The sequence below is a fragment of the Pelophylax lessonae genome, assembly GCF_965119305.1.
Source record: "Pelophylax lessonae genome assembly, chromosome: 1".
Lineage (NCBI taxonomy): Eukaryota > Metazoa > Chordata > Amphibia > Anura > Ranidae > Pelophylax > Pelophylax lessonae.
The window spans coordinates 547,950,864-547,976,575 of record NC_138768.1 but is presented as its reverse complement, the minus strand read 5'-3'; the positions used below and the strand labels follow the sequence as shown (position 1 = coordinate 547,976,575).

The 25,712-nt window shown below is 48.2% G+C and overlaps 1 protein-coding gene across 1 annotated transcript in view; it reads right to left on the bottom strand.

Annotated features, from left to right (window-relative positions):
• Positions 1-25,712, bottom strand: part of TEX15 (testis expressed 15, meiosis and synapsis associated) — a gene marked incomplete at both ends in the record, with an annotated part of 165,079 nt that overhangs the window by 84,220 nt on the left and 55,147 nt on the right. Inside the window, one exon of the mRNA XM_082248404.1 lies at positions 11,828-11,972. Within this exon, the coding sequence (XP_082104530.1) occupies positions 11,828-11,972 (145 nt within the window). The remainder of the gene's footprint in view (positions 1-11,827; positions 11,973-25,712) is intronic.

Sequence of the window (25,712 nt, the reverse complement as noted above, 5' to 3'; positions counted from 1 at the left end):
TTTTCCACACCCGGAATGTGAACTGCCGAGATCGCCGGGACATGAGTCTCGGCCCAAGACAGAATGTCGGTCACCTCCCGGGCCGACCGGGCACCCCTGGTGCCCCCTTGGTGGTTTATGTAAGCCACCGCGGTCGCATTGTCCGTCTGTACCCGAACGGGACGGCCCCGAAGTCGATTCGACCACTGGAAGAGACAGAGTTTGATCGCTCTCAATTCCAATATGTTGATCGGAAGGGAGGATTCCTTCTCCGACCAAGTGCCCTGGGCAGACAGGCTGCCCAGTACTCCACCCCAGCCCAACAGGCTGGCATCCGTGGTAATCACTGTCCGCAGTAACGGACGGAAGGATTTTCCTTCCGACACCGCCGGGGACTGAAGCCACCAAAGAAGATCCATTCTGGTCCGGCGACTCAACGAGACACTCAGATCCAAGGACTGAGGCAGTCTGTCCCACCTGGCCAGTATTTCCGCTTGAAGAGACCGTGTGTGAAACTGAGCAAAAGGTATCGCCTCGAAAGCCGATACCATCAGCCCCAGGGACCTCATACAGGTCCTGAGTGACCTGATCTCGTCCTGAAGGGTCCGGAGCTTGTCCTCCGGCAGAAACACTTTTGCTTGAGCAGAGTCCAGAACCATTCCCAGATAGGGAAGACGAACCGAAGGAGACAACGTCGACTTCTGAACGTTGATGGTCCAACCAAACTCCTGGAGAGTCTGCACCGTAGTCGACAGATCGCACACCAGGCTCTGACTGGCACTCGATCTTAACAGGAGATCGTCCAGGTATCCCAAGACCGCAATGCCCTGTGCCCGCAACAGGCCCAGAACAGGCGCCAGCACTTTGGTAAAGACCCTTGGAGCCGAAGCGAGACCAAAAGGTAGCGCTACAAACTGATAGTGGTCCTCCACTATGGCAAACCGGAGGTACCTCTGATGACCCTCGAAAATGGGTATGTGCAGGTATGCATCCTTCAGGTCTATAGAGGCCAGGAATTCTCTTGGACTCAGGGAGGCCACCACCGAGCGGAGGGATTCCATACGGAACTTCCGAACGCGCACGAAGCGGTTCAGAGCTTTCAAGTCCAGGATAGGACGCACCTTGCCCTCCTTTCTGGGCACAGTGAACAGATTTGAGTAAAAACCCCCGAAACCTGTCCGATGAGGCACCGGAACAATCACCCCCTGGGCAAGGAGGTCCTGCACCGCTTGATGCAGGTCCCGTAGACGCCCTGGGGTCAAATGAAGATTTGAGGGAAAGAATCTGTCCGCCGGCCGGGAAAGGAATTCGATCTTGTACCCTGACCGAATGATTTCCTGAACCCACCTGTCCGTAATCCGGAGCAGCCAAGGTTGGAGGAAACCGCGCAAACGTCCCCCCACCCCTAAAACGGGTGAGGGTGCCCCTTCAGGCAGAGGCGGGTTGACTCGCCGAGCCAGCATTGCCTGACTTCTGCTTGCCCGCCCAGGGCTTCTTCTGACTCCCCTGGGTCTTGAAGGGTTTACCCTTGGATTGGTTCCGAAAGGCACGAAAGGACCCCTGAGTGGATCGAGGCGCAGAACCCCGCTTGCCACAAAAGTGCTTGTTTTTCGGGTTCTGGGGCAGCATGGTGCTCTTGCCCCCTGTGACGCCTTTCACCGGGGTATCCAACGCCTCGCCAAAAAGGCGAGAACCAGCATAGGGAAAATCAGCAACCCTTTTCCGTGAGGACTGGTCAGCCGACCAGCTCTTCAGCCAGATCAGTCGCCGGTTAAGCACCGAGACACTAGACAGGCGTGCAGCTAAAGGGGCCTCATTTAAGGCCGCATCACACAAATACATGATTCCTTGGTGAATTTGATCCACCATATCCAGGCGGGCAGGTGGAACAGCGTCAGACACGAGGTTGCTCCTAAGCACCTTAGTCCAATCAGCCACCGCCTGAGCCACCAAAACAGACGCGAAAATGGGTCTGAGTAACGAGCCTGCCACCTTATAGGAATGGCAGGCCAGAGACTCCAACCGCCGGTCCGTGGGATCCCGGAAAACCGGGGTATCCTCAGAAGGAACCAAGGTAGCCTTGTTTAGCATGGCCACAGTGTGATCCACCTGTGGAGGCACACACCATAGTGATTCCGTAGCCGGTGCAAAGGGATAGAGCAACTTGAACCGACTAGGGACCAGGAATGGACGTTTTAAAGTGCGCCACATTTCATTAACAGTGTAATGAAACTCAGCTGGGCAGGGAAAAACCTGCGTCGACTTGCGGGTCCTGTGTGTCCCAAATGAGGGCACAATGCCCGGAGGACTGGGCTCATCCTCCAAATGTAGTGTTTCCATAACAGAAACAATCAATTCATCAATGGTCGCGCGCTCTTCGGGCGACCCCGGGGAAGAAGTATCAACCCCCTCCAGCTCCGCCTCCCCCTCAGACCACAGCGGGTCTAAGGATGAGCGAGACCCTGAAAAGGGCACGCTCGCCGCAGCAGCCATATCACCATCTGAATCAGAAGAGAGAGACAATCTGGGCCTCTTCCTTGCAGCACGTTCAGCATCTCCATATTGGACACCAAGGTCGCCACTACAGCGGCCAAATCAGGTCTCAGAGGGGACACAGGAGAACTGGGGTCCCCCACCAGAGCTGGGGGGAATTTGCTGTCCTTAGAATCCATTGCCCAAGAAGAAATAACAGTGCAATAAATTTGGTACTGTCCCTTTAAGACCAATGCGGAGTGCGCAGCCCACCGCTACAGATACAGTGACAAAAGACCCCCAAACAGGATAAGAAAACTGAGCCAGAAATGACAATACAGAAGGTAATGAGAGAGATAGCCTGCAGAGCCCTGCAGAGTGTTACCACCAATGTCTCTGCTTCAGAAGAAAAGGAAGTGCTGTCAGAGGAGGCTGAACTTATAAGCTGCATGACTCAGGGAAAATGGCTGCCCCATAGGACTGAATGGAAGGCTCTGGCAAAATGGCCGCCGAACATGCGGTCGGAACGATTGTTCTGGGACCGCAAAATGGCGTCGGATGGCGTCAAAACAGCATGTAGTATTGCCCATAGTGAAGTCAAAATGCTTGCCCATACCTAAAATGGCGGACCGCGCGGTTTTACCCCGCTGCGGTCGCCACATACACAGTCTGCACCCCCACAAACCTCTGAAGTGACACAGGGAAGGGGACCCCCAAAAACACACAGCACCGCAGCGCATGTACAAGCGATCCCCGCAGGGACCGCATTAGGGAGTCACACAGGCACAGACATGGGGGCAACAAAGCAATACAGTACTGTCACATCAGACAGAGGCCCCACACACAAGTACTTACCTGTACCAGATGGCGTGGGGAGTCTCTCAGAATGGAAAGTCGCTGTCCTCATCTGACAGGGAATGCCGTTAGCCAGGGACATTGCACTGCAGTATCGCAGATGCGTCCAGTGAGGTAGCCACCTCACGGCTGCATCCCTGCTGCGAACAGGGATAGGTCGTTCATAATGCCAGGGCAAACCATGGCTGAACGCTCGATGGCGGGCTGGGGGTCCATCTAACCCTCTGCCCTGGCGAACCAAGGCGGGCAGTCCGAATCCCAGCTCCGCATGAATCCATCTTCATCCGAAGAGTCGACTAAAACTAAGCTGACAAAATAAACAGCTAATTAAGTAAGAAAAAACTGACATTTTCAAAAGAAAATCAAATAAAGATCAGATAGGCTGAGACTGTAGCCCCAGCACAGGGAAGCCTAACTACTCCTGACGCTAGGCAGAAAGAAACTGAGTTGGGAGTGGTCACTGCAGGGGGGTATTGACCTAGTGGGACAGCCCCCAGGGGTGTGTATATGCAAATGCCTTTGTTCTTTTTGACTAAGTCTTATGCCTAGCTACTCCTGCGGAGCGGAAGTCAATACCCAATAGTGATGACTTAGAGGCGGCGGCGGCGACTGTCGGAGGACGTAAGAGAAATAGAATTTTTTTAAGAACTTACCGTAAAATTAGTCCTCTGACAGTCGCCGCCCTGATGGTATTAGCCTTCACTAATGGGTAATGGCGCACTCTGCAGGAGCAGGCTAGGCAGATAAATAATTATCAGGTTAATACAAAAAAACTTTTGTACTTCAGCACACTACTAGGGGGCCATACCACAGCCATTACCAGAACCCAATCTGATATTCCTTCAGTTTCGTAGCAAGCAGTACCAGAAGGCAACAACCCCCAGATCCAAAAAACAGAGGGGTGGGAGCGGCGACTGTCAGAGGACTCAGAGAAAAGAATTTTACGGTAAGTTCTTACAAAAATTCTATTTTCTCTTACGTCCTCTGACAGTTGCTGCCCCGATGGTATTAGCCTTCACTAACAGGACGTCCCAAAGCAGTGCAGGTATGAGCGGTGGGAAAGCAACGCAACCAATGTAGAAGGTAACGCAAATAGCCGGGCCAGTAACAACCTGAGCCAACAGGAAAAACTGGAACCAACCCAGAAAAACACCCCAACAAGGAAGACATCAAAAACAATGTCCCCCCAAACAACTGCCTCACTCAAAATTTTGCGGTCAAAAGAAGCATCCGAAGATGCCAAAACGTCAAGTTTGTAAAACTCAGTGAAAATGTGCACTGACGACCATGTCGCCGTCTTGCACACCTGAGCCACAGACGCCTGATGGCGAAAAACCCAAGAGGCACTAACGGCTCGAGTAGAATGAGCCTTTTACCGGGAAAGGAGGAACCTGCCCCTTGATGGAATAGGCCTGAACAATCGTCAGTCTGATCCATTTAGAAATGGTCGCCGCGGAGGCAGACGATCCCTTCCGAGGTCCCTCAGGAAGAACAAATAGAGAAATCAGACTGCCGAATCGACAGGTAGACCTTGACCGCTCGGACCACATCCAGAGAAAGCAAAGCAAACTCTTTAGGATGCTTGGGCCGTGCGCACAGCGAAGGCAACACGATACCCACATTGAGGTGGAAGGAAGAAACCACCTTGGGAAGAAAAGATTGACTCGGTCGCAGAACCACCTTATCTCGATGAAGTACCAGATAAGGAGAGCGGCAGGACAAGGCCGCCAATTCAGACACTCTGCGAGCCGACATGATGGCCACCAGAAAGGCAACTTTCTGTGACAACACAGACAGAGAATTCCCCCTGATGTTCTCGAAGAGAGGTTTATTGTAACACTGACAAAAAACAAATTCAGGTCCCCTGGAAGCAAGAGAGCTCCCCTCGGGGTGAGCCAAATGCCGCACCTCTTGAATGAAGGTGCGGACCAAAGAAAGCGATGCCAAAGGTTGTAGAAACAAGATGGCCAAGGCCGACAACGGACCCTTGGCCTTAGTCAGCACCAGATGCTGATCCACACCCTTCTGCAGGAAAGCCAAGACCTTCACCACCGAGAAGGAACAAGGGTAAAAACCATGCACTTCGCACCAAGCTATATACGGTTTCCAGGTGCTGTGAAAAAAACTTCCTTGAAGTGGCTTTGCGAGCCCCTTACAAGGCAAGAATGACCGCCTGAGGAAGACCTCTATCCCTCAGGACCTGGCTTTTAACAGCCATGCCGACAAAGCCAGCAATTGTAAAGCAGAATGGAAGATCGGTCCTTGAGACAGATCGTCTCGCAGCGGAAACCGCCATCGAGGTTCCACGGCCATCTGAACTACATCCGCGTACCAGGATCGTCGAGGCCGTCCGGGGCCCCCAGAATCACTGACATCCATTCCGACACCAAACTGCGGAGTAACCTGGATAACAGTGGAATCGGAGGAAAGGCATATAGTAGCCTTTCAACGCACCACCAACGCGCCCGCAGCGTCTGCCAGAGGATCGCGAGCCCTGGCCACGAACCTTACCCCCACTTTGTGGAGACGGGACGCAAACAAATCCACGCCCGGGGTTCCCTACCGGGCGCACAGGAGGTGAACCACCTCCGGATGTAGGGACCATTCCCCTCAGTCCAAAGTCTGGCGACGTACATAGTCCGCCTGCCAGAGTTCCACACCCCAAATGAGAACGGCCGAGAACGCAGGTACCAGGACAGAAACTCGGCCACTTTCATGGCCGCCCAGGCACTCCACGTGCCCCCTTGGTGATTGATATAAGCCACAGCCGTGGCATTGTCCATATGTACCCGCACCGGACACCCCTGAAGCTGAGGTGACCAATGGAACAGACAAAGCTTAATCGCACGGAGCTCCAAGACGTGATCAGTAGCGAAGTCTCCCCCGCCGACCACGTCCCCTGGGAGCAAAACGTGCCCAGAACACCTCCCCAGCCCGACAGACTGGCATCCGTGGTGACAACCATCCAGAACAGAAGTCTGAAGGACCGACCCTGTGTTAAGGACAGCGGCCAGCGCCACCACAGGAGATCAGTCCCGGATGACTCAAGGAAATACTCCTTTCCAAAGACTGAGGTGTCCTGTCCCACCTGTCCAGGATCTCCGCTTGCAGAGACCTGGTGTGACATTGAGCCAACGGAACTGCTTCGAAGGCCGAGACCAGCCGTCCCAGAACCCGCATGCAGGTCCGCAAAGAGGAGAGATCGTCATTCCTGCTCCGATCTCCTCCCGCAAAGTCCCGAATTTTTGTCCTCCGGAAGAAAGACCAGAGTTTAAGCAAAGTCCATGGACCATCTAGATACTGGAAACGAGTAGAGGGAGTCAGTGCCGACTTCTGAAATTGATGGCCCACCTAAACTCCTGAAGTGTCTGAACCTCCACAGCCAGATCTTTTGCCAAGGTTACACATGAGTTCGACCTTACAAGAGGTCGTCCAGGCAACTGAGGACAACAATGCTCCGTAAACGCAGCAAAGCTAGACCGGAGCCAACACCTTGGTGAAAACCCTGGGAGCCGAAGCGAAACCGAAAGGCAACGCCACAAACTGGAAATGCTCCCCAGCCACCGCGAAGCAGAAGCAGCTCTGATGACCCTTGAAAACAGGGATGTGGAGATACGCATCCTGCAAGGCGATGGATGCAGTAATTCCCCAGGCCTCAACGAGGCCATCACCGACCGGATGGATCCCATCCTGAACGTCACGCACAAAGCGGTTCAGGGACTACCATTCCCGAAGCGGACACACTGTGCCATCTTTCCTGGGCACCGTGAACAGGTTGGAGTCAAAACCGCGAAAACTTTTTCCGAAAAAGAATGGGTACAATGACTCCGTGTGCAAGCAAATCAAGCACAGCCCCCATGAGATCTCTGAGACGATCAGGGGACAGCTGAAGAATGGATGGGAGGAACCTGTCCACGGGGCGAGATCAACTCGATCTTGTGCTGTGAACGAATTGGTTCGTGAACCCACCTGTCCTGAATGCCGGACAACCAGGGTTCCTGAAAAGAAAGCAGAAGTCCCCCCACCCTGACAACGGGGAGGGCTTCCCTTTTAGGGAGTGGTGGACTGGGCCGCCAAACCAGACTGACCGGCGTTTGGCTTACCCGACCACGGCTCCTCGTGGCCACCAGGAAGGCGGAAGGGTTTACCCTTCTCCTGCGTCCCAAAGGCAATTATGTTGAATCTTAAAAGGGGGGCCCCTCCGCGAGCGGGGGAGCTCTCCCTTGGTGACCTGGGGCAGACGAGTACTCTTACCTCCCGTGAGCCCCGTAATCAACTCATCTAGAGTTACCCCAAGAAGACGACCCCCCTCATAGGGGACCTCAGACACCGTCTTTTAGGACGCGTGGTCAACAAGGTGGACTTATTCAGCCTAGACATAGTGTGATCCCCTGCTTGGGAACACCGACCAACGTTTGTCTACCGTCTCCGAAAAATAGAAAGCGGGAGGAAAAACGCTTAGGCACCACCAACATGCGCTAAATGAGCCACCACTGGCCATTCACAATCCCGTGAAAATCCACCGGGCAGGAAAAATTCCTGACCCGACAGTTTGGCATCTGCGGAACCCGAGCAAAACGTACCGCTCACTTGACTGAGCTGGCTCATCGTTAAGATAGAGAGTTTCTGTTATGACGCCCATGAGAGCATCCATCGTAGCGCGTTCCCGCGCTACCGAAGAAGATTCCCCCTCCTCCTCTCCCTCAACGTGGAGGAGCCGGACCCCTCAGGGGGACCATCGTCCATGGCAACCAATTCGGGCTCAGAGTCAGAGGACTGGGAGGGCACAGGCCGTTTTTTATGGAGGAGCGTGCCGACATCAGCAGATTCACCTGGGACGCCAAAGTCGCCAGAGCAGCAGATATGGGTGTCAGGGGAGAGGATTCAGCTGTACCCGAAGTCCCTACCAGGTCTACGGGGGATTTATTACCCCGGGAGACCATTTTTGCCTTAAATAAAAAAAGGGACGCTGGCCCTTTAAATCGGCGGTTCCTCCCCCCCTGCGCAAACTGCACCAACTGAAAGAGCCCTTTGAGAAAACACACTAGCAAAAAAATTAATTCGATTTGGTTGAATAATGGCCGAGGTATAAGCAAAAATCCCCAGCCTGTCAGCACATTTTACAGAGGATAAAAATGAAGAAGAAAGAGGAAGTGACCTCACATCGCTAGAGGCCAGCCCTCAAGCCCAGAGAAAAGGTGCCTATTGAAAGTCAATGACAAAAGTCACAGGCAAAATGGCCACTTGCCCTTACTAGGCATGTTGCCCACATCCAAGATGGCGCCCGATCGGGAGCCTGAACAGAATTCTCACATGGCTGCTGTGTTATAGAGAGCTTAGAATCTGCAAACCACTAAAGTGGCGGCCGCTCCAAACGGCTGCAAAATAAATGCACCAAACACATTTCTGGATATTAGCAGGGACCCCAGGGAGACCCCCACAGCATTTACATGCAGCGCCCCCAGCGGGGGCAGGGAGGGGGGGGGGTTACCACCATCCGGCCAGAAGACGTCTCCTACAAAGACCGTCCGCCCTGCTATCCCCTAGGAGTGGGCCCACAACTCCCCAAACGTCCCCAGGGACAAGGGGGTTCAGTACTCACCACTCCAGCAGCGGGCACCGCTCAAAAACAGGAGACCTCCCACCCTAAGTGGGGGTGCCGTCAGCCATGAAGAGACGCTGGCAACATGCGGGCGATCCGGGTTGAGACATCCTCTGCGAAGCACAGCCCTGCTGGCTCGTCCCCATATGGAGGGGCACTGTCGTTGCGAGGCCTGGGTGTACCAGTAACCTGCGATGCTCGTTTGCAGGCTGGGACTCCATAAGGATCTATGATACCCAGTCCGAGGCCCAGCTCTGCAGTCACTTGTAGTCCTCCAGGAAAGGAATCCCTGACTAACTAATGATAGTGAGAAGAAATAAAAATCTAGTGTGTAAAGAGAAAACACTTAAATTCAGAAAAAAATTTAAGAAAACCAAGACGCTAGGTCTCAGCAGGGAAAGACCAAAAGCTCTGCTCCTGATGCTAGGCAGCTTGAAATTGAAGGAATATCAGATTGGGTTCTGGTAACGGCTGTGGGATGACCCCCTAGTGGCGTGCTGAGGTACAAAAGTTTTTTTGTATTAACCTGATAATTAATTATCTGCCTAGCCTGCTCCTGCAGAATGCGCCATTACCCATTAGTAAAGGCTAATACCACTGGGGCGGCGACTGTCAGAGGACGTAAGATAAATTACATTTTTCCTATTACTAGTATGTTAAATATCTTTATATTTGATATTATTAATTTTCTGGCTAGCTGCTTGTGTAGCTTAGAAAGCCTTATCTAAACTAGACAATCAGCTTCTTCCTGTTCTTCACCGACAACACTATCTCCCTTTATCTGAATTTGCTAAGCTGTCTTTTACTTCCTGAAAATGTTTTTCGGTCTTTCTTATACAGGCATGCCTAGACCTGCCTAGCCCCACCCCCATCCCTCCCATCCTTCGAAGAACATGATCTCCTCCTGTCTTCATAGCCTCATTTAGGCTAGCAGCTTCTCCTGAGAGAGAGAGGGGGGTCAAGTGACCAGCACAATGTATGAAAGCAATAGAATACAAAGGAACATTTTTGAAAGTTTAGAAGGATACAGATCAATTTCTATTGCTCATTACATGTGAGTAATACGTTTTAGGCCCTGTTTCAACATGTGCCACTTGTCATGCGACTTTGGACAAAAAGTCGCATGAAAAGTCACAGCCCATTGATTTCAATGGCCACTTTGCCACTATGCCACTTTGAAAAGGTGCCTGCACTACTTTGATGCGACTTTGATCCAGAAAATGTAAAGTTGGATCATAGCTGCACTCTAAATCGCACAACTTAAAAGTCGCACTAGTGGAAACGTAGCCACTAGGCTAGAGTACACACTAATGGAAACGGAGCTTTAGCCTACGTTTCCACTATTGCGATTTAACCACTTCTGGACCGGAAGGATTTGCCCCCTTAATGACCAAGCCATATTTTGCGATACGGCACTGCGTTATTTTAATGGACAATTGCGCAGTCGTTGCGACGCTGTACCTAAACACAATTGATGTCCTTTTTTCCCCCACAAATAGAGCTTTCTTTTGGTGGTATTTGATCACCTGTGCGATTTTTATTTTTTGCGCTTTAAACAAAAAAAAGCGACAATTCTGGAAAAAAAAAGCAATATTTTTCACTTTATGCTATATAACATTCCCAAAAGAAAAAATTTAAAATCAAAGTTTTTTAACATTTTAGGCCAATTTGTTTTCTGCTACATATTTTTGGTAAAACAAAATTGCAATAAGCGTATTTTGATTGGTTTGCGCAAAAGTTATCGCGTCTACTAACTACGGGAAAGATTTATGTCATTTTTATTGTTTTTGTTTATTTTTTTTTACTAGTAATGGCGGCGATCTGCGATTATTTGCGGGACTGCGACCCCTGACTGCCTTTTTGGGGGGACCAGTGACATTACTACAGTAATCAGGGCGAAAAATATGCACTGTTACTGTAATAATGACACTGGCAGGGAAGGGGTTAACAGTGTGGGTGATCAAGGGGTTAAATGTGTACATAGGGGCGTGGGGGCGTGGCTTGTGAAATGATCAATGATCATAGAGACCTGTGATCCTATATAGAAGGATCACATGGGCTCTATGATCATTCCAGGGAGAAGAACGGTCAGCTGTGTTTACAACAGCTGACCATTCTTCTCTCTCAGCGAGGGAAGGATCGCAGGTGTCAGGCGGCAATCAGAGCTGCCTGCCCCGTGCATCGGCTTCCCCGCTAAGGACGTTGGCCGAAAATTCACGGCCAATAATCGATGCGTGTGTATGGGGCATTAGTGAGGTTGCCTGTATTATGATGATTGTAGACGGTGAGCTGAGAGCCCCGAGCACTTCCAGCAACACTAACAGTACCCGCCCCCCCCCCGTGTCCAGCTTCCTTCTCCTATGGGAGTCTTCATTCAAAGCCCAGCACAGCTATATTGTAAAAGTCATGTGAGAGCACTGAAAACTGCAAAATAAAGGTGGAAAAACTGGGATTTTTTTTATATTAAAACAGAAGGCTGAACTCCGTTCACTTTAATGATTGCTGCACTTCCGCTTTAAGGGTAAAGTTTCTAGCCAGAGCCACCTCTTTACCTTTTTAATCTCTTCAGGTTTTCAGTGCCAAGATCCTACCAGCACTGTTCATGGAACTGTTCCCAGCCTTATCATTCTGAGTTTTCTCACTCACTTTTGGGTGTTTCCATTTCCCCAGCTGCATTAACTTTAACATAAAATAGATAGAAAATATAGCAGGGAAAATGCATGGAAAGGCATAAGCATAGAAATTTAATTCCTAGAGTTACTGCCAGACCCAAAAAGCAAAAATTTTGGTCATCTACTTAAAAGTGAAATGTCTGTTTTGGGTGGACTGACCTTTTAATTAATATTTTATCATCTGAAAAAAAATATTATGTTAATGCATATGCCCACAAGATATGAAAAATCAAATATGGCCTCATACCTGATGGGTTGGGCTTGGATGAGAGACGTGCTGGAGCTAAAGTTGTTTTTGGGGAAAAAAATGTTGCAGTTACTAGGGCAACTGGAAGGCACTGTCTTGGCATTTTCACAGGTTTAAGGCTGCTATCGTACTCATATATGTAGATCTGCAGAAGAAATGTAAACCGGTTTCATAAAACCTTAGACTCTTCAATATTGTGATACAAAACAACTTATTTCCACCTCTATCTTTAAACAATAGTGAATAAACTGTCCATCTTTACCAGCAAGTTCATGCAACATTCCTTAAAGTTATATTAAACACAATTTAATGTTTAACAATACCAAACACGCTATACTTAACCTGCTCTGTGCAGTGGTTTTGCACAGAGCAGCCCAGATCCTTCTCTTCTTGGGTTACCCAACTGCAATGTAGGAGAAAAAAGCGCAAGCCGACTTTAGATGATAACGTTTATTTAACATACAATACACCACTTATGAATTGCACTCACATGTAAGTCCTATAAGGACAGGCACATCTGTGGTAGCCGCCTACTACGACTCTCTCTCCTGGGTGGCCTCCGGTCTGTCCCGTAGCTGCTCGTGGCTCTGGACACCGCTCCAACCCGCTGTACAATCCACTTCCTGCTCCGGAACCCCCCCCCCCCCCCCGCCGAGTACGTGCGTGCAGACCGCAGTGCGCCTGTGCAACGGTCCACCGTCAGTTACAGCTGAGCTAGCTTGCCTGAACCTCGGCCGAGGCTGCGTGTGATGATGGACGGATGGATCTCATCCTACAACCCTATGTTGGCTTATATTATGTCCTGGTCTGGCCCTTTAAATATATAACCATTGGGGCTGGAGAGTGTGTGTATAAATAGGAAAGCAGTATAGGAAGTAGGAGTGGACCTGAAGAAGGAGGCTCCGCCTCTGAAACGCGTAGTCCATAGCAACCACACTGTGGAGCTGTATCCCCTGATATCCCTCCATCCATCATCGCACTCAGCCTCGGCCGAGGTTCAGGCAAGCTAGCTCGGCTGTTATTGACGGCGGACTGGTTCGCAGGCGCACTGCGGTCTGCGCGCACATAATCGGTGGGGGGGAAGTAGATTGTACAGCGGGTTGGAGCGGTGTACAGAGCCACGAGCAGCTACGGGACAGACCGGAGGCCACCCAGGAGGGAGAGGAGTAGTAGGCGGCTACCACAGATGTGCCTGTCCTTATAGGACTTACATGTGAGTGCAATTCATAAGTGGTGTATTGTATGTTAAATAAACGTTATCATCCGAGGTCGGCGTGCGCTTTTTTCTCCTACATTGCAGTTGTGTTTCCTATTGAATCCGCCACCCAGTGGAATACAGGAGGAGCTGCAATGACCAGGAAGGATTTTACACACACACCGCAGCAAGTAAGGATTGTACCAAGGATCAGCGCCCAAATTCTGGTGAAGTGTTCACATATTTTTATGTGTGAATTATTATGTTGTTTCTTCTTGGGTTACCCACTGGCACTACTGACCCCTCCCTTCTGCCGAGTGCCCCGAGAGCGAACAGCTTGCTGTGGGGGAAGCCAAGCAGGCTCACTCCTAAGCCATTGCTCTGCACGTGCATTCAGTCACAGATCGAAAACTCACCTATATATATTTTATACCAAATTGGGGGCAGGTGCTCCAATTATACCACACTGTAGATGCTCATTGCTCCCTATCGATACCCACTTACATATATACATTATTTCTTCCCTCTCAGATCCTTTTGATCCAGCGTGTACAGCGCACTTAGATTGGCCGTTGGGGGATGCCAGTGTGAGCCGCTTGGGGTCCAATCTTGTGGGGCCAGCGGTGTCCTTTCACCTACAGCCATGGCAAAAAGTTTAGAGAGTGACACAAATATTATTTTTCACAAAGTCTGCTGCTTCAGTGTTTTTAGATCTTTTTGTCAGATGTTATTATGGTATACTGATGTATAATTACAAGCACTTAATAAGTGTCAAGGGCTTTTATTGACAATTACATGAAGTTTATGCAGTGTTGACTCTTCTTTTTCAAGACATCTGCAATTCGCCCCGGCATGCTGTCAATCAACTTCTGGGCCACAGCCTGACTGATTGTGGAGTTGTTTTCTTCAAGGATTGACCACAAGTTCTCAATGGGATTAAGGTCTGGGGAGTTTCTTTGCCATGGACCCAAAATTTCCATGTTTTATTCCCCAAGCCACTTTTGCCTTATGGCAGGGCTCGACAAACACAGGTTGTATTTGCGACTAGAATTAGCGGCCTGGCGCCAGGGATACACTGCGGCCCCCGCCAGCAGATGCGTGGACTAGGATGCCACGTCGGCCAGTAATTGGGGCCGCGGCTTTGTGGTCTGCTGTAGGGAGATGCTTCCATCAGGGAACTGGCACCCTCTTGCGGTGGCCGGGGCTGCAACAAGCAGTCCCTGGCGGCGCTGAGGGTTTCCCCTGCCTGTTCTCACTGATCGGAAAAGAGGTTTAGGGCTTGATCTGGCGCCCTGTCCTTACCAGTGAGTGGACAGGGAGTGTGGGGCAGCTGGTCTGAACAGCCTCACTTCTATTTACAACCCCACAAAGATTGAAAAAGTTTAATTTGTTTTTTGTATTTTTTTTTCCATTAAAATTCATTTTTTATTATTTTTTATTCTCTCCCTGTCATGCCACACAGATGAAGGACCCTTTCGCATTGGCTGTCTAATCAGGTCCACCTGTCAGTATTTCAGGCGCACCTGATTGGACCCTCCAGTCTCCTCTATGGAGTAGCGGATGTCCACTGACAACTGCCGCAATCCGATCCTGTCGGCCAAAAACAGACAGACGCTAGTCCTACTTTCCGTCCGTCTGATAGATTGAATCAGATGGCATCAGATTGAAATAGACAAGCAGTCCATTTCCATCCGACTGCCCCATAGAGAAGAGCGGGACTGTGTCCATATTCGCTCTGCTTAGCGGAGCGGACAAGACCTGCCATCCACCTGCTCAGCGGAGATTAGCAGAGAAATGCCCGCTGAGCAAGCGGATTCCACTTAGCGGAGGTGCACGTATGAAAGGAGCCTAAGATGGCATGAGTTGCTGGATCTCCAATTGCCTCCAACTTGCTGCACTGTCCTTCCCTAGTGAGCCACTGCCCATCACACCATCAAGCCAAGTGCACATAGGCCGAATGCTGGGCATAATCAGCCGGTTCATTAAAGCGGAGTTCCGACCACAAAATCAACATAGTCGATTTTGGGCCATCCGCTTGCTCTAGCTCACCTGAAAAAGAAATGGGTAGTTAGTATATTTTATTTTTTTTTACTTACCTTGTAATTGCAGAAAGAAAATACTCACCTCTCTTCCACTTCCTCCCTCGGCCGCACGGCCCGCGCCGTCACTTCCACTTTGCAATGATTCCTGGGAGCTGAACGTCATCGCTCCCAGGAATCAATGCGCCTGCACCGACCCTGACGTCAGTTTCGGCGCAGGCGCGTCATACCTTGCTAAACAGCTTCTGGGCATGCCCAGAAGCTGTGCAGGGAAGACGCTGCAGACCCGGAAGTGACAGCGGGGCCGGCGCAGTGCATCGTGGGACCGAAGAGGACAGAAGAGGACGCGGAAGAGGATCGCGCTGACTTCAAGCTGCCCACACCTGAGATGGTAGCGCTGGAGAAGAAATTTTAAAAGTAAGTATTTCTTCTAAAAGGTAAGTACGAACCGGGACAGATCAGAGGCTAGCCATTGGGAATGCACTAGCCCTGACTGTCCCGGGGGTATGTTCATTGAAAAACATTTTTTGTGGCTGGAACTCCGCTTTAAAAACTGGCCGCCATTCAACCCGTGTGTATGGCAGCTCCTAGACTTCAAGCAAACTTGTCAAGCCCTGCCTTATGGCAAGGTGCCCCATCATACTGGAAAAGGCATTGTTCGTCACCAAACTGTTCTTGGGTAGTTGGGAGAAGCTGCTCTCGGAGGATGTTTTCTTAGACAAAATTATGAGTAAGCCCACTCCTTTGACTGAGAAGCAACCCCACACATAAATGGTATCAGGATGCTTTACTGTTGGCATGACACAGGACTGATGGTAGTGCTCACCTTTTCTTCTCCGGACAAGATTTTTACAGATATCCCAAACAACCGGAAAAGGGGTTCATCAGAGATGACTTTACCCCCAGTGCTCAGCAGTCCAATCCCTGTAACTTTTTCGGAATATCAGTCTGTCCCTGATGTTTTTCCTCGAGAGAAGTGGCTTCTTTGCTGCCCTTCTTGACACCAGGCCATCCTCCAAAAGCCTTTGACTCACTGTGCGTGCAGATGCACTCATACCTGCCTGCTGCTTTTCTTAAGCAAGCTCTGCACTGGTGGTGCCCCAATCCCCCAGCTGAATCAACTGTGGGAGACAGGCCTGGCGCTTGCTGAACTTTCTTGGGCGCCCTGAAGCCCTTTTCACAAATGCAGTGGAAATGTTTTTTATGGGAATAATTTAATTTTCATAGCAAAGAGGGACTTAGCAATTAATTGCAATTCATCTGATCACTCTTCATAACATTCTATAGTATATGCGAATTGCTACCATAAAAACTAAGGCAGCAGCCTTTGTGAAAATTAATATTTGTGTCATTTTCAAAACATTTGGCCAGGGCTGTATCGACAACAGTGGACATTGTTTTTAGACCTAATGTTGGCTATACTTGCTGTCATTCATTGTTTGATAGTATGTATTCTTTCCAACGTATAACAACGCATTTGTGGTGCTGTAACTATGTCCAATTCTTGCTAATGTTAATTATATTGTAGAACAAATAATAAGCATCTCTCTTCTACCTACTCCTGATGAAAGACAATATTATATCTGAAACGCGTATGGATACGCAAAAGACACAAAGCCATGGCTCAGCCTCTCTCTCCTTATTGGTGCACTGGCTGTGATTGACAATAGTGGTAGCCAATGGCTCTTGCTGCTGTCTCAGCCTATGAGGAGGGAGAATCCCTGGAATGCCAAGGCTCTCGTGCACTAACTTGTGCTCTCCTGTGACCCAGAATCTGGATAAGTTTGGAAACACACAGGTATACTGCAGATATATTGGCATTAAAATGTGATGTAAATGACATTTAAATAATACTTATATACACATAACTATAAACAATAAGGCAATATCTGTCATTATAAAATATCTTTCCTATATACATACATATATACATACATATATACATACATATACAGTATCTCACAAAAGTGAGTACACCCCTCACATTTTTGTAAATATTTTATTATATTATTTCATGTGACAATAAATAAATAACACTTTGCTACAATGTAAAGTAGTGAGTGTACAGCTTGTATAACAGTGTAAATTTGCTGTCCACTCAAAATAACTCAACACATAGACATTAACCACTTCAGCCCTGGAAGGTTTTACCCCCTTAATGACCAGGCCATTTTTTGTGATTCGGCACTGCGTTACTTTAACGAAAAATGGCACGGTTGTGCAACGCTGTACCCAAATACAATTGATGTGCTTTTTTTCCCACAAATATAGCTTTCTTTAGGTGGTATTGATCTGCGGTTTTTAGATTTTGCGCTTTAAACAAAAAAAGAGCAAACATTTTGGAAAAAAAACGCCATAATTTTTATTTTCTGCTAAAAAAAACATACAAAATATTTTTTTTTTTTAATTAATTTTTTCTCTATCAGTTTAGGCCAATTTTGTATTCTGCTACATATTTTTGGTAAAAGAAAAACCCCAAAAACTTATTTTAATTGGGATGCGCAAAAGTTACAGCATTTATAAACTACGGGATGGATTTTTGGACTTTTTATTTATTTTTATTAGTAATGGCAGCGATCAGCGTTTTTTAGCGGGACTGCGACATTGCGGTGGACATATAGGACCCCTAACTGACATTTTTGACACTTTTTGGGGACCAGTGACATTAATACAGTAATCAGTGCTAAATATTATGTACTGTTAGTGTATAAATTACACTGGCAGGGAAGGGGTTAATACTGGGGTGATCAAAGGGGTTAATGTATGCCTAAATATGCCTGCTCACTGTGGGGGGGGGGGGGGGGATGTTCTGTGACAGGCACAGAGAGATGGTGGTTTCAGCTTAGCTGAAACTCCTGATCTCTCCCTGCCTGTCTTATGTACACAAAGCAGGCAAGTCTTCTGTCAGCTTATCTGACGATCGCGGGAGGCCGGCAGCAATCGCAACCGTTCCTCCTGCGGTCCGTGCCCGTTGTTTTGAGCGGCTCCGGCGGCACGCGCACGAAATCACGTAGTACTAAGTGGTTTTGTGCAGCCAACCTGCCCTGCCGCAGTAATACTACGGTGGGCGGTCGACAAGAGGTAATGACTTAACTGCTGACAACAAAAGTAAGTACACCCCTAAATGAAAAAGTCCAGATTGGGCCAAAGTGTCAATATTTTTTGTGGCCACCATTATTTTCCAGCACTGCATTGACCCTCTTGGGCTTGGGGTTCACCAGAGCTTCACAGACTGCCACTGTAGTCCTCTTCCACTCCTTTATGACGCCATCACGGAGCTTGTGGATCTTCCACCTTCCGTTTGAGGATGCTCAATAGGGTTTAGGTCTGGAGACATGCTTGGCCAGTCCATCACCTTTACCCTCAGCTTCTTTAGCAAGGCAGTGGTCATCTTGGAGGTGTGTTTGGGGTTTATGTTGGAATGCTGCCCAGTTTCCAAAGGGAGGGGATCATGCTCTGCTTCAGTATGTCACAGTACATGTTGGCATTCATGATTCCCTTATGAACTAAAGCTCCCCAGTGCTGGCAGCACTCATGCAGCCCCAGACTATGACACTCCCACTACCACACTTGACTGTAGGCAAGACACACATGTCTTGCCTACAATCAACCATGGTAGTGGTTGGTAAGGCAGTGGTCGTCTTGGACGTGCGTTTGGGGTTGTTATCATGTTGGAATACCCAGTCTCCGAAAGAAGGGGATCATGCTCTGCTTCAGTATGTCACAAGGAAGAAAAATAAATCTAACTCTTTTATAACATTTATAACATTTTCAAATATAACCCCAGCCTTATCCCCCCCCCAAACCCCTATTCTGTCAATTTTACCCATTATCTAGTATTCCTTGTAAATTCTACACTTTATTTTCCCATATTCGTGTAAAGTCTCCAGTTTCTTTAAAGTCTTTTCACATTTTCCACTTAACTAAAAAGATATCCATCATGTCTTCATCTCTGCAGCACATGTATTCCATATTTTAAATATATTCCACTCTATTACACCATTCCTCAATAGTGGGAGCTTCAAATTCAAGCCATCTCTTTGGGATTGCTCCCTTAGCAGCATTTATACCCACGGGTCGTCTACAACTTTTTCTCCGGTGATCTGATTAACCACTTTACCACCGGAGGATTTTGCTGGCAACTTTTTGCGATTCGGCACTGTAAGATTTTAACTGACAATTGCGCGGTCATGCAACGCCGTACCCAAACGAATTTTACGTCCTTTTTTTTCCCCACAAACAGAGCTTTTTTTGGTAGTATTTGATCACCTCTGCGCTTTTTATTTTTTGCGATATTAATAAAAAAAATGTGAAAATTTTGAAAAAATAACAATATTTTTCTAATTTGACAGTTAAAAAATATCCAATATATTCAATTTTTGTCATATATTTAGGCCAAAATGTATTTAGCTACATGTCTTTGACAACAAAATTGTCAATGAGCGTATTTTTAACTGCTTTAAGACCGGAAGATTTTACCCCCTTCCTGACCAGGCCATATTTTGTGATTCGGCACTGCGTTACTTTAACGGACAATTGCGCGGTCGTGCGATGCTGTACCCAAATTAAATGTATGTTATTTTTTTCCCCACAAATAGAGCTTTATTTTTGTGGTATTTGATCACCTGTGCGATTTTTACTTTTTGCGCTATATACAAAAAAAAGCGACAATTTTGAAAAAATAACAATATTTTTCAAATTTTTTTATCTGAAATTCCCCAAAAAAAAATGTAAAAATCAAAATTTTTTAACTTTTTTTGCCAATTTGTTTTCTGCTACATATTTTTGGTAAAAAAAATTGCTATAAGCGTATTTTGATTGGTTTGCGCAAAAGTTATCGCAGCTACTAACTACGGGAAATTTATGTCATTCTTATTGTTTTTTTTTTTTAACTAGTAATGGCGGCGATGTGCGATTTTTTTTGCGGGACTGCGACATTGCGGCGGACAGATCGGACCCTTGACTGACATTTTTGACACTTTTGGGGGTACCAGTGACATTACTACAGTAATCAGTGCTAAAAATATGCACTGTTACTGTAAAAATGACACTGGCAGGGAAGGGGTTAATTTTTATTGGTGATCAAGGGGTTAATGTATGCCTGGTGCTTACCTACGTGTGTGGGGGGAGGGGACTGTGTGACACAGGGACAGATCGTAGGTTCAGCTATGCTGAATCCTGCAATCTGACCCTGCCTGTCACTTAGGAGATCCGCCCGCTTTGTTTACACAAGCGGGCGGATCTCCATACTCTATCCCCTGGCCCGGCTCCCACTGTAACTGAATACAGTGGGAGCGAGCCTCCGGCGGCGCGCACGCCGCCCACAAGCGGAGGAGTCAAGCGACATAGGTCTACGTCGCTGGACAGAATCGAACCACTTTGCCGCAGTAGCATCATTGTGAGCGGTCGGCAAGTGGTTAATAAGATGTTGTATCCTCAACCAGAATATGCGTATCTAAGGGCATTCCCACCAGATATGTACCATTGTACTCTCCACCTGACACCCCCTCCAACACAGTTCCGACTTCTCTGATTGATATCGATGCACAATTACCAGTGTTATATACCATCTCGCTAGAACTTTGTAGTTCATCTCTATGGTGTTCACGTCTCTAGCAGTGCAGTGGACAGCTCTCAGCACGGTTTTCTCTACCTCAGAGTCCAAACTAACTCCAATTTCTTTTTCCCATTTCTCAATAAATGGAAGCCTCCTCAATCCCATCAGATCAGTAAGTACCCCAAACACCTGAGTCTTACCTTCTTTTGCGGATCGCATAATTTTTTCATTGGGAGTAATTCCTTTCCTGATCTGATGGGTTGTGGCAGGGATCCAACAAAATGTGATAATTGTCTGTAACTCCAATCATTCAGTGACAAATTTCTCTTTGTGTTAAGTTCATCTAAAGACATAATCTTTCCTTTGTGTGTTATATCTTTTAGTATTAGGTCTCTTAACCCTCCCCCAAATTTTTTCTCTAACCCAGGTGAAAAACATTTTGTGCCCTCTAGAGCAGGGCTTCCCAAACTTTTTTGGGCCGAGACCCACTTATGAATACAGATTTTTTTCGGGACCTACTTGCTTGTAATTGAATATTGTAAAGCGCTACAGAATTTATTGGCGCTATATAAATGCAAATAATAATAATAATTTTGCATATTTTAAAGGGAGGGGGATGTTGAATTAAAAATATCAATTTACTACTTTTCAATTTATTATTGAATACACATAATTAACGACACAGGTCATGGTAAGGGCATGGCACAGGTCACGGTAAGGGCATGGCACAGGTGATGGTACAGGCATGGCACAGGTGATGGTACAGGCATGGCACAGGTCATGGTACAGGCATGTCACAGATGATGGTATAGGCATGGCACAGGTCATGGTAAGGGCATGGCACAGGTGATGATACAGGCATGTCACAGGTCATGGTACAGGAGATGGTATAGGCATGGCACAGGTCATGGTAAGGGCATGGTACAGGTCATGGTAAGGGCATGGCACAGGTCATGGCACAGGCATGGCACATATGATGGTATAGGCATGGCACAGGTCATGGTAAGGGCATGGCACAGGTGATGATACAGGCATGTCACAGGTCATGGTACAGGAGATGGTACAGGCATGGCACATATGAAGGCATGGCACAGGTGATGGAATAGGCATTGCACAGTAGGTAAAGGCATGGCACAGTAGGTATAGGCATGGCACAGTATGTACAGGCATGGCACAGTATGTACAGGCATGGCACAGTAGGTATAGGCATGGCACAGTATGTACAGGCATGACACAGTAGGTACAGGCATGGCAAGGTAGGTACAGGCATGCCACAGTATGTACAGGTATGGCATGGTTAGTAGGTACAGGCATGGCACAGTAGGTATAGGCATGGCACAGTATCTACAGGCATGGCATAGTTAGTAGGTACAGGCATGGCATAGTAGGTATAGGCATGGCACAGTAGGTACAGGCATGGCACAGTAGGTACAGGCATGGCACAGCACTGCTACTTACTGTGCCCGGATTGTTACCCACTGCAGCTCACTGTTCACTTACCTGCTCTCCTGGGCAGTGGGCTGGCTCGACTCCTGTCACTCCACACTCCGAGACGTCCATGGCGCGCTGCTCCTCTCTTCGCTCTGACGGCGGCGGGAACCGGCGGGAAGGTGACGGAGTCGGACAGTGACTGACGCACGCAACGGCACCGCCCCCAACCAGAGCCGGGACAAGGCCATCCAGCGCCCAGGGTGAAGACACCAAACTGCGCCCCCCCCCCCCCCCACAAGATGTAGGAGCATAATGTTTTAGCAATATAAAAAAAATAAAATTGAGCACTAATTGGCACACTTAGGCCCTAAGCATACATCCCCTTTCCAAGCCAAATATTTCCACAAACAAATATTCTCCCTCCTCCCAGTACACATCTCTCCCTGCTGAAATCTCCCTCCCAGCACAAATCTTTCCCCCCATCCTCTCTAAACTCAAAGCCTCTCTCTTCCCAAATGTTCCCTGCTAGCACTAGAACTATCCCTACTCAAAAAAGCACTGTTAGTACACATTCTCACCCCTCAAATTTCCCCTCCAAGCACAAATTCTCCCCTCTCCAAATCCCCCCTCCCAGCACAAATCTTCTCCTCCACCAAATATCCCCTCTTAGCACAAATACCCATCAATTTTCCTACTAGCACAAATCCTCTCCCCCAAAAAAATGTTTTTCCTCCTTGCACAAATCCCCCCTCCTAGCACAAATCCTCTTCCCCCATCCCCCCAGCACAAAACCCCCAAATTCCTCCTCCTAGCACATTCCACAAAATTCCCCCTCCTAGCACAAATCCTACCCCCAAATTTCCCCTCTAGCACAAATACCCCAAATCATCCCTACTAGCATAAATCCCCCCCCCCCCCCAACCCAATTTCTAACAGCCCAAAAACTCCCCATCCTGGCACAAATCCCCCATCACCTCTTCTAACACAACCCCCCCCCCAAATGCCCTCCTAGCCCAGACCCCCTGCATTACAACGCCACCCTCCAAGCACAAATCCTCTCCCCCCCCCCACCCACCATCACAAATCCCCCCTCCTGGCACAAATCCTCTTCCCTCCATCCCCACAGCAAAAATCCCCCTCCTGGCACAAATCCTCTCCCCCCCCCTTCCCATAGCACAAATATCCCTCCTGGCACAAATTCTCTTCCCTCCATCCCCACAGCAAAAATCCCCCCTCTTGGCACAAATCCTCCCCCCTCCCATCCCAGCAGCACAAATCCCCCCTCCTAGCACAAACCCTCTTCCCCCATCTCCCCAGCACATATCCCTCCTCCTGGCACAAATCCTCTTACCCCAACCCCACCGCACAAGTCCCCCCCTCCTGGCACAAATCCTCCCCCCATCCCCTCAGCACAACCCCCAAAATCACCCTCCTAGTACCCCCCCCCCCCCCAAATTTCCCCTCCTAGAACAAATCTTACCCGTTAAATCCTCCCCCCCATCAAAAATTTCCCCCTAGCACAATTACCCCCCATCATTCCTACTGGCACAACCCCCCCCCCCCAAAACCCCCTTTTCCCAGCCCCAAGACTTCCTGTTCTGGCACAAATCCCCCCACCCCATCCCAATAATCTCTTCAAGGACAATCCCCCTCCTGGCACAAATCCTCCCCCCTCCCCCCAGCACGAATCACCCCTCCTAGCACCCTTCCCCCCCAATTCCCCTGCTAGAAGAAATCTTATCCTGTCACCTCTCAAATTCCCCATCCCAGCACATCCCCCCCCCCCCCCCAATATCGATCCCACCTAGAAGTAATCATCTTCTCCCCACCCCTCCCAGTACAAATACTTTTTGGGGGATTGTCCTTGGGGGGGGGGGGGAATAAGAGAATTTGTACTAGGAGGAGTGGGGAGAAGATGATTACTTCTAGGTGGGATCGATATGGGAGGGAGGAGGGGGATTGTGCTGATATGGGGGGAATTTGGGAGGTGACAGGATAAGATTTGTGCCCCCAGTGCAGTTCTCCCTCCAGCACCAGCAGGCAGACCTCAGATACAGCGCGGCACATCGATCCTGATTCTCCTCTTCTGAGGCTCCTCCTCCTATTCATATGTCAGAGCGGAGGAGGAGCCTAAGAGAAGACAATTCCTAAAGCTTTGCACGGACAGCTCGGGAGAGATGCGGCTGCAGAAGGGGAGAAGATTGCGGCTCAGGAAGTACACTGGATGTCAGATCATCGGGACTATACAGAGTTTGTTACTCGCCCCCTTTCCACATTGTTTGCTGGGAGGAGAGGGCCCCTGTATAGTCCGATCTGACATCCAGTGTCCTTCCTGAGCCGTCCCTCCCACCCACCCCCGCCCCAACGATGTCACAGCCGGGAACCCCACCCCCTCCCCCATAGCCAGCATCACGTCCAGCGCCCCTAGTGGGCTTTTAAATGGTAATTTTTTTTTTCACTGCTCAATTGACTTCTCTAACGCTGTCGGCGACCCACTCAGATGCGGCTCACAGCGACCCACAGTTTGGGAAGTCCTGCTCTAGAGGTAATAATGGGGAGTTGTATTTCCACTTGGCCGGCTTACAAAAAGCATCCCAGGTCCTATACAACACTCTTGTTATTTCGTGAGTCTCCTTGTGTATTTCCCTATACTTGGGTGGAATCCAAATGTTCCTATCTAATTGTGCTTGACTTAAAAAACTTCCAACCCTACCCATCTTTTTTCTAAATCTTTCTTTGTCCAATTTATCATTCATGAAAATATAGTTGCTGTGTAAAATCTCTTAATATCCTGTGCCCATAATCCCCCTACTAATTTATCCCTGCTGAGGGTTGTCCACTGCACTCTAGGTTTTTTCCCTTGCCAAATATAACTATGCTATTGAAATATATTTCAATAGCATAGTTTTTAATGTTTTAAAGTAGGCTGATGGAATAGCAATTGGTAAAATTTGGAATTTGTATAAAATTTTAAGTAGAATTGTCATCTTGAACATATTAATTCTACCCAACCAAGATATTTTCCTAATATTTGACCTTATCTCCTCCAACAGAGGGATATAGTTAGCTACGTATACGTTTTCCAGAGAAGATGTTATATTTATCCCTAAATATTTTAGTTTGAACTTTGCCCAGGTAAATGGAAATTCCTCCTGCAAAGCCAGTTCTTCTTTTTAATTTAGTCCAATATTTAATATTTCCGATTTAATTGGGTTTATCTTCAAATTAGATAACTCTCCATATTTCCTCAACTCTTTAATGACATTTGCCAAACTAATTCTAGGATTTCTCACATAGAATAAGATGTCATCTGCATACGGTGCAATTTTATGTTCGTTCAGTCCAATCTTCACCCCCCCCCCCCCTTTTATACCTCCATTTTCCCTGATTGATGCCAATAGGGTTTCCAATCACAAGACGAATAATAAAGGCAAAAAGAGGACAGCCCTGTCTAGTCCCATTCCGCACCTCAAAGCTAGATGACAAGGTGTCATTTACCTTTACCGAAAATTAGGAGGAGAGGAAAGCGCCTCTTGAGTGTGGTAAACGATTTATTAACAATAAATAAAGTAGTAACTCACATAATAGTAAGTGGATTCACATGTCCAAACGTCACGCTGCGGGGGCAGATGTAGATGTATGCAGTTCCTGGCAGTGTCCGAC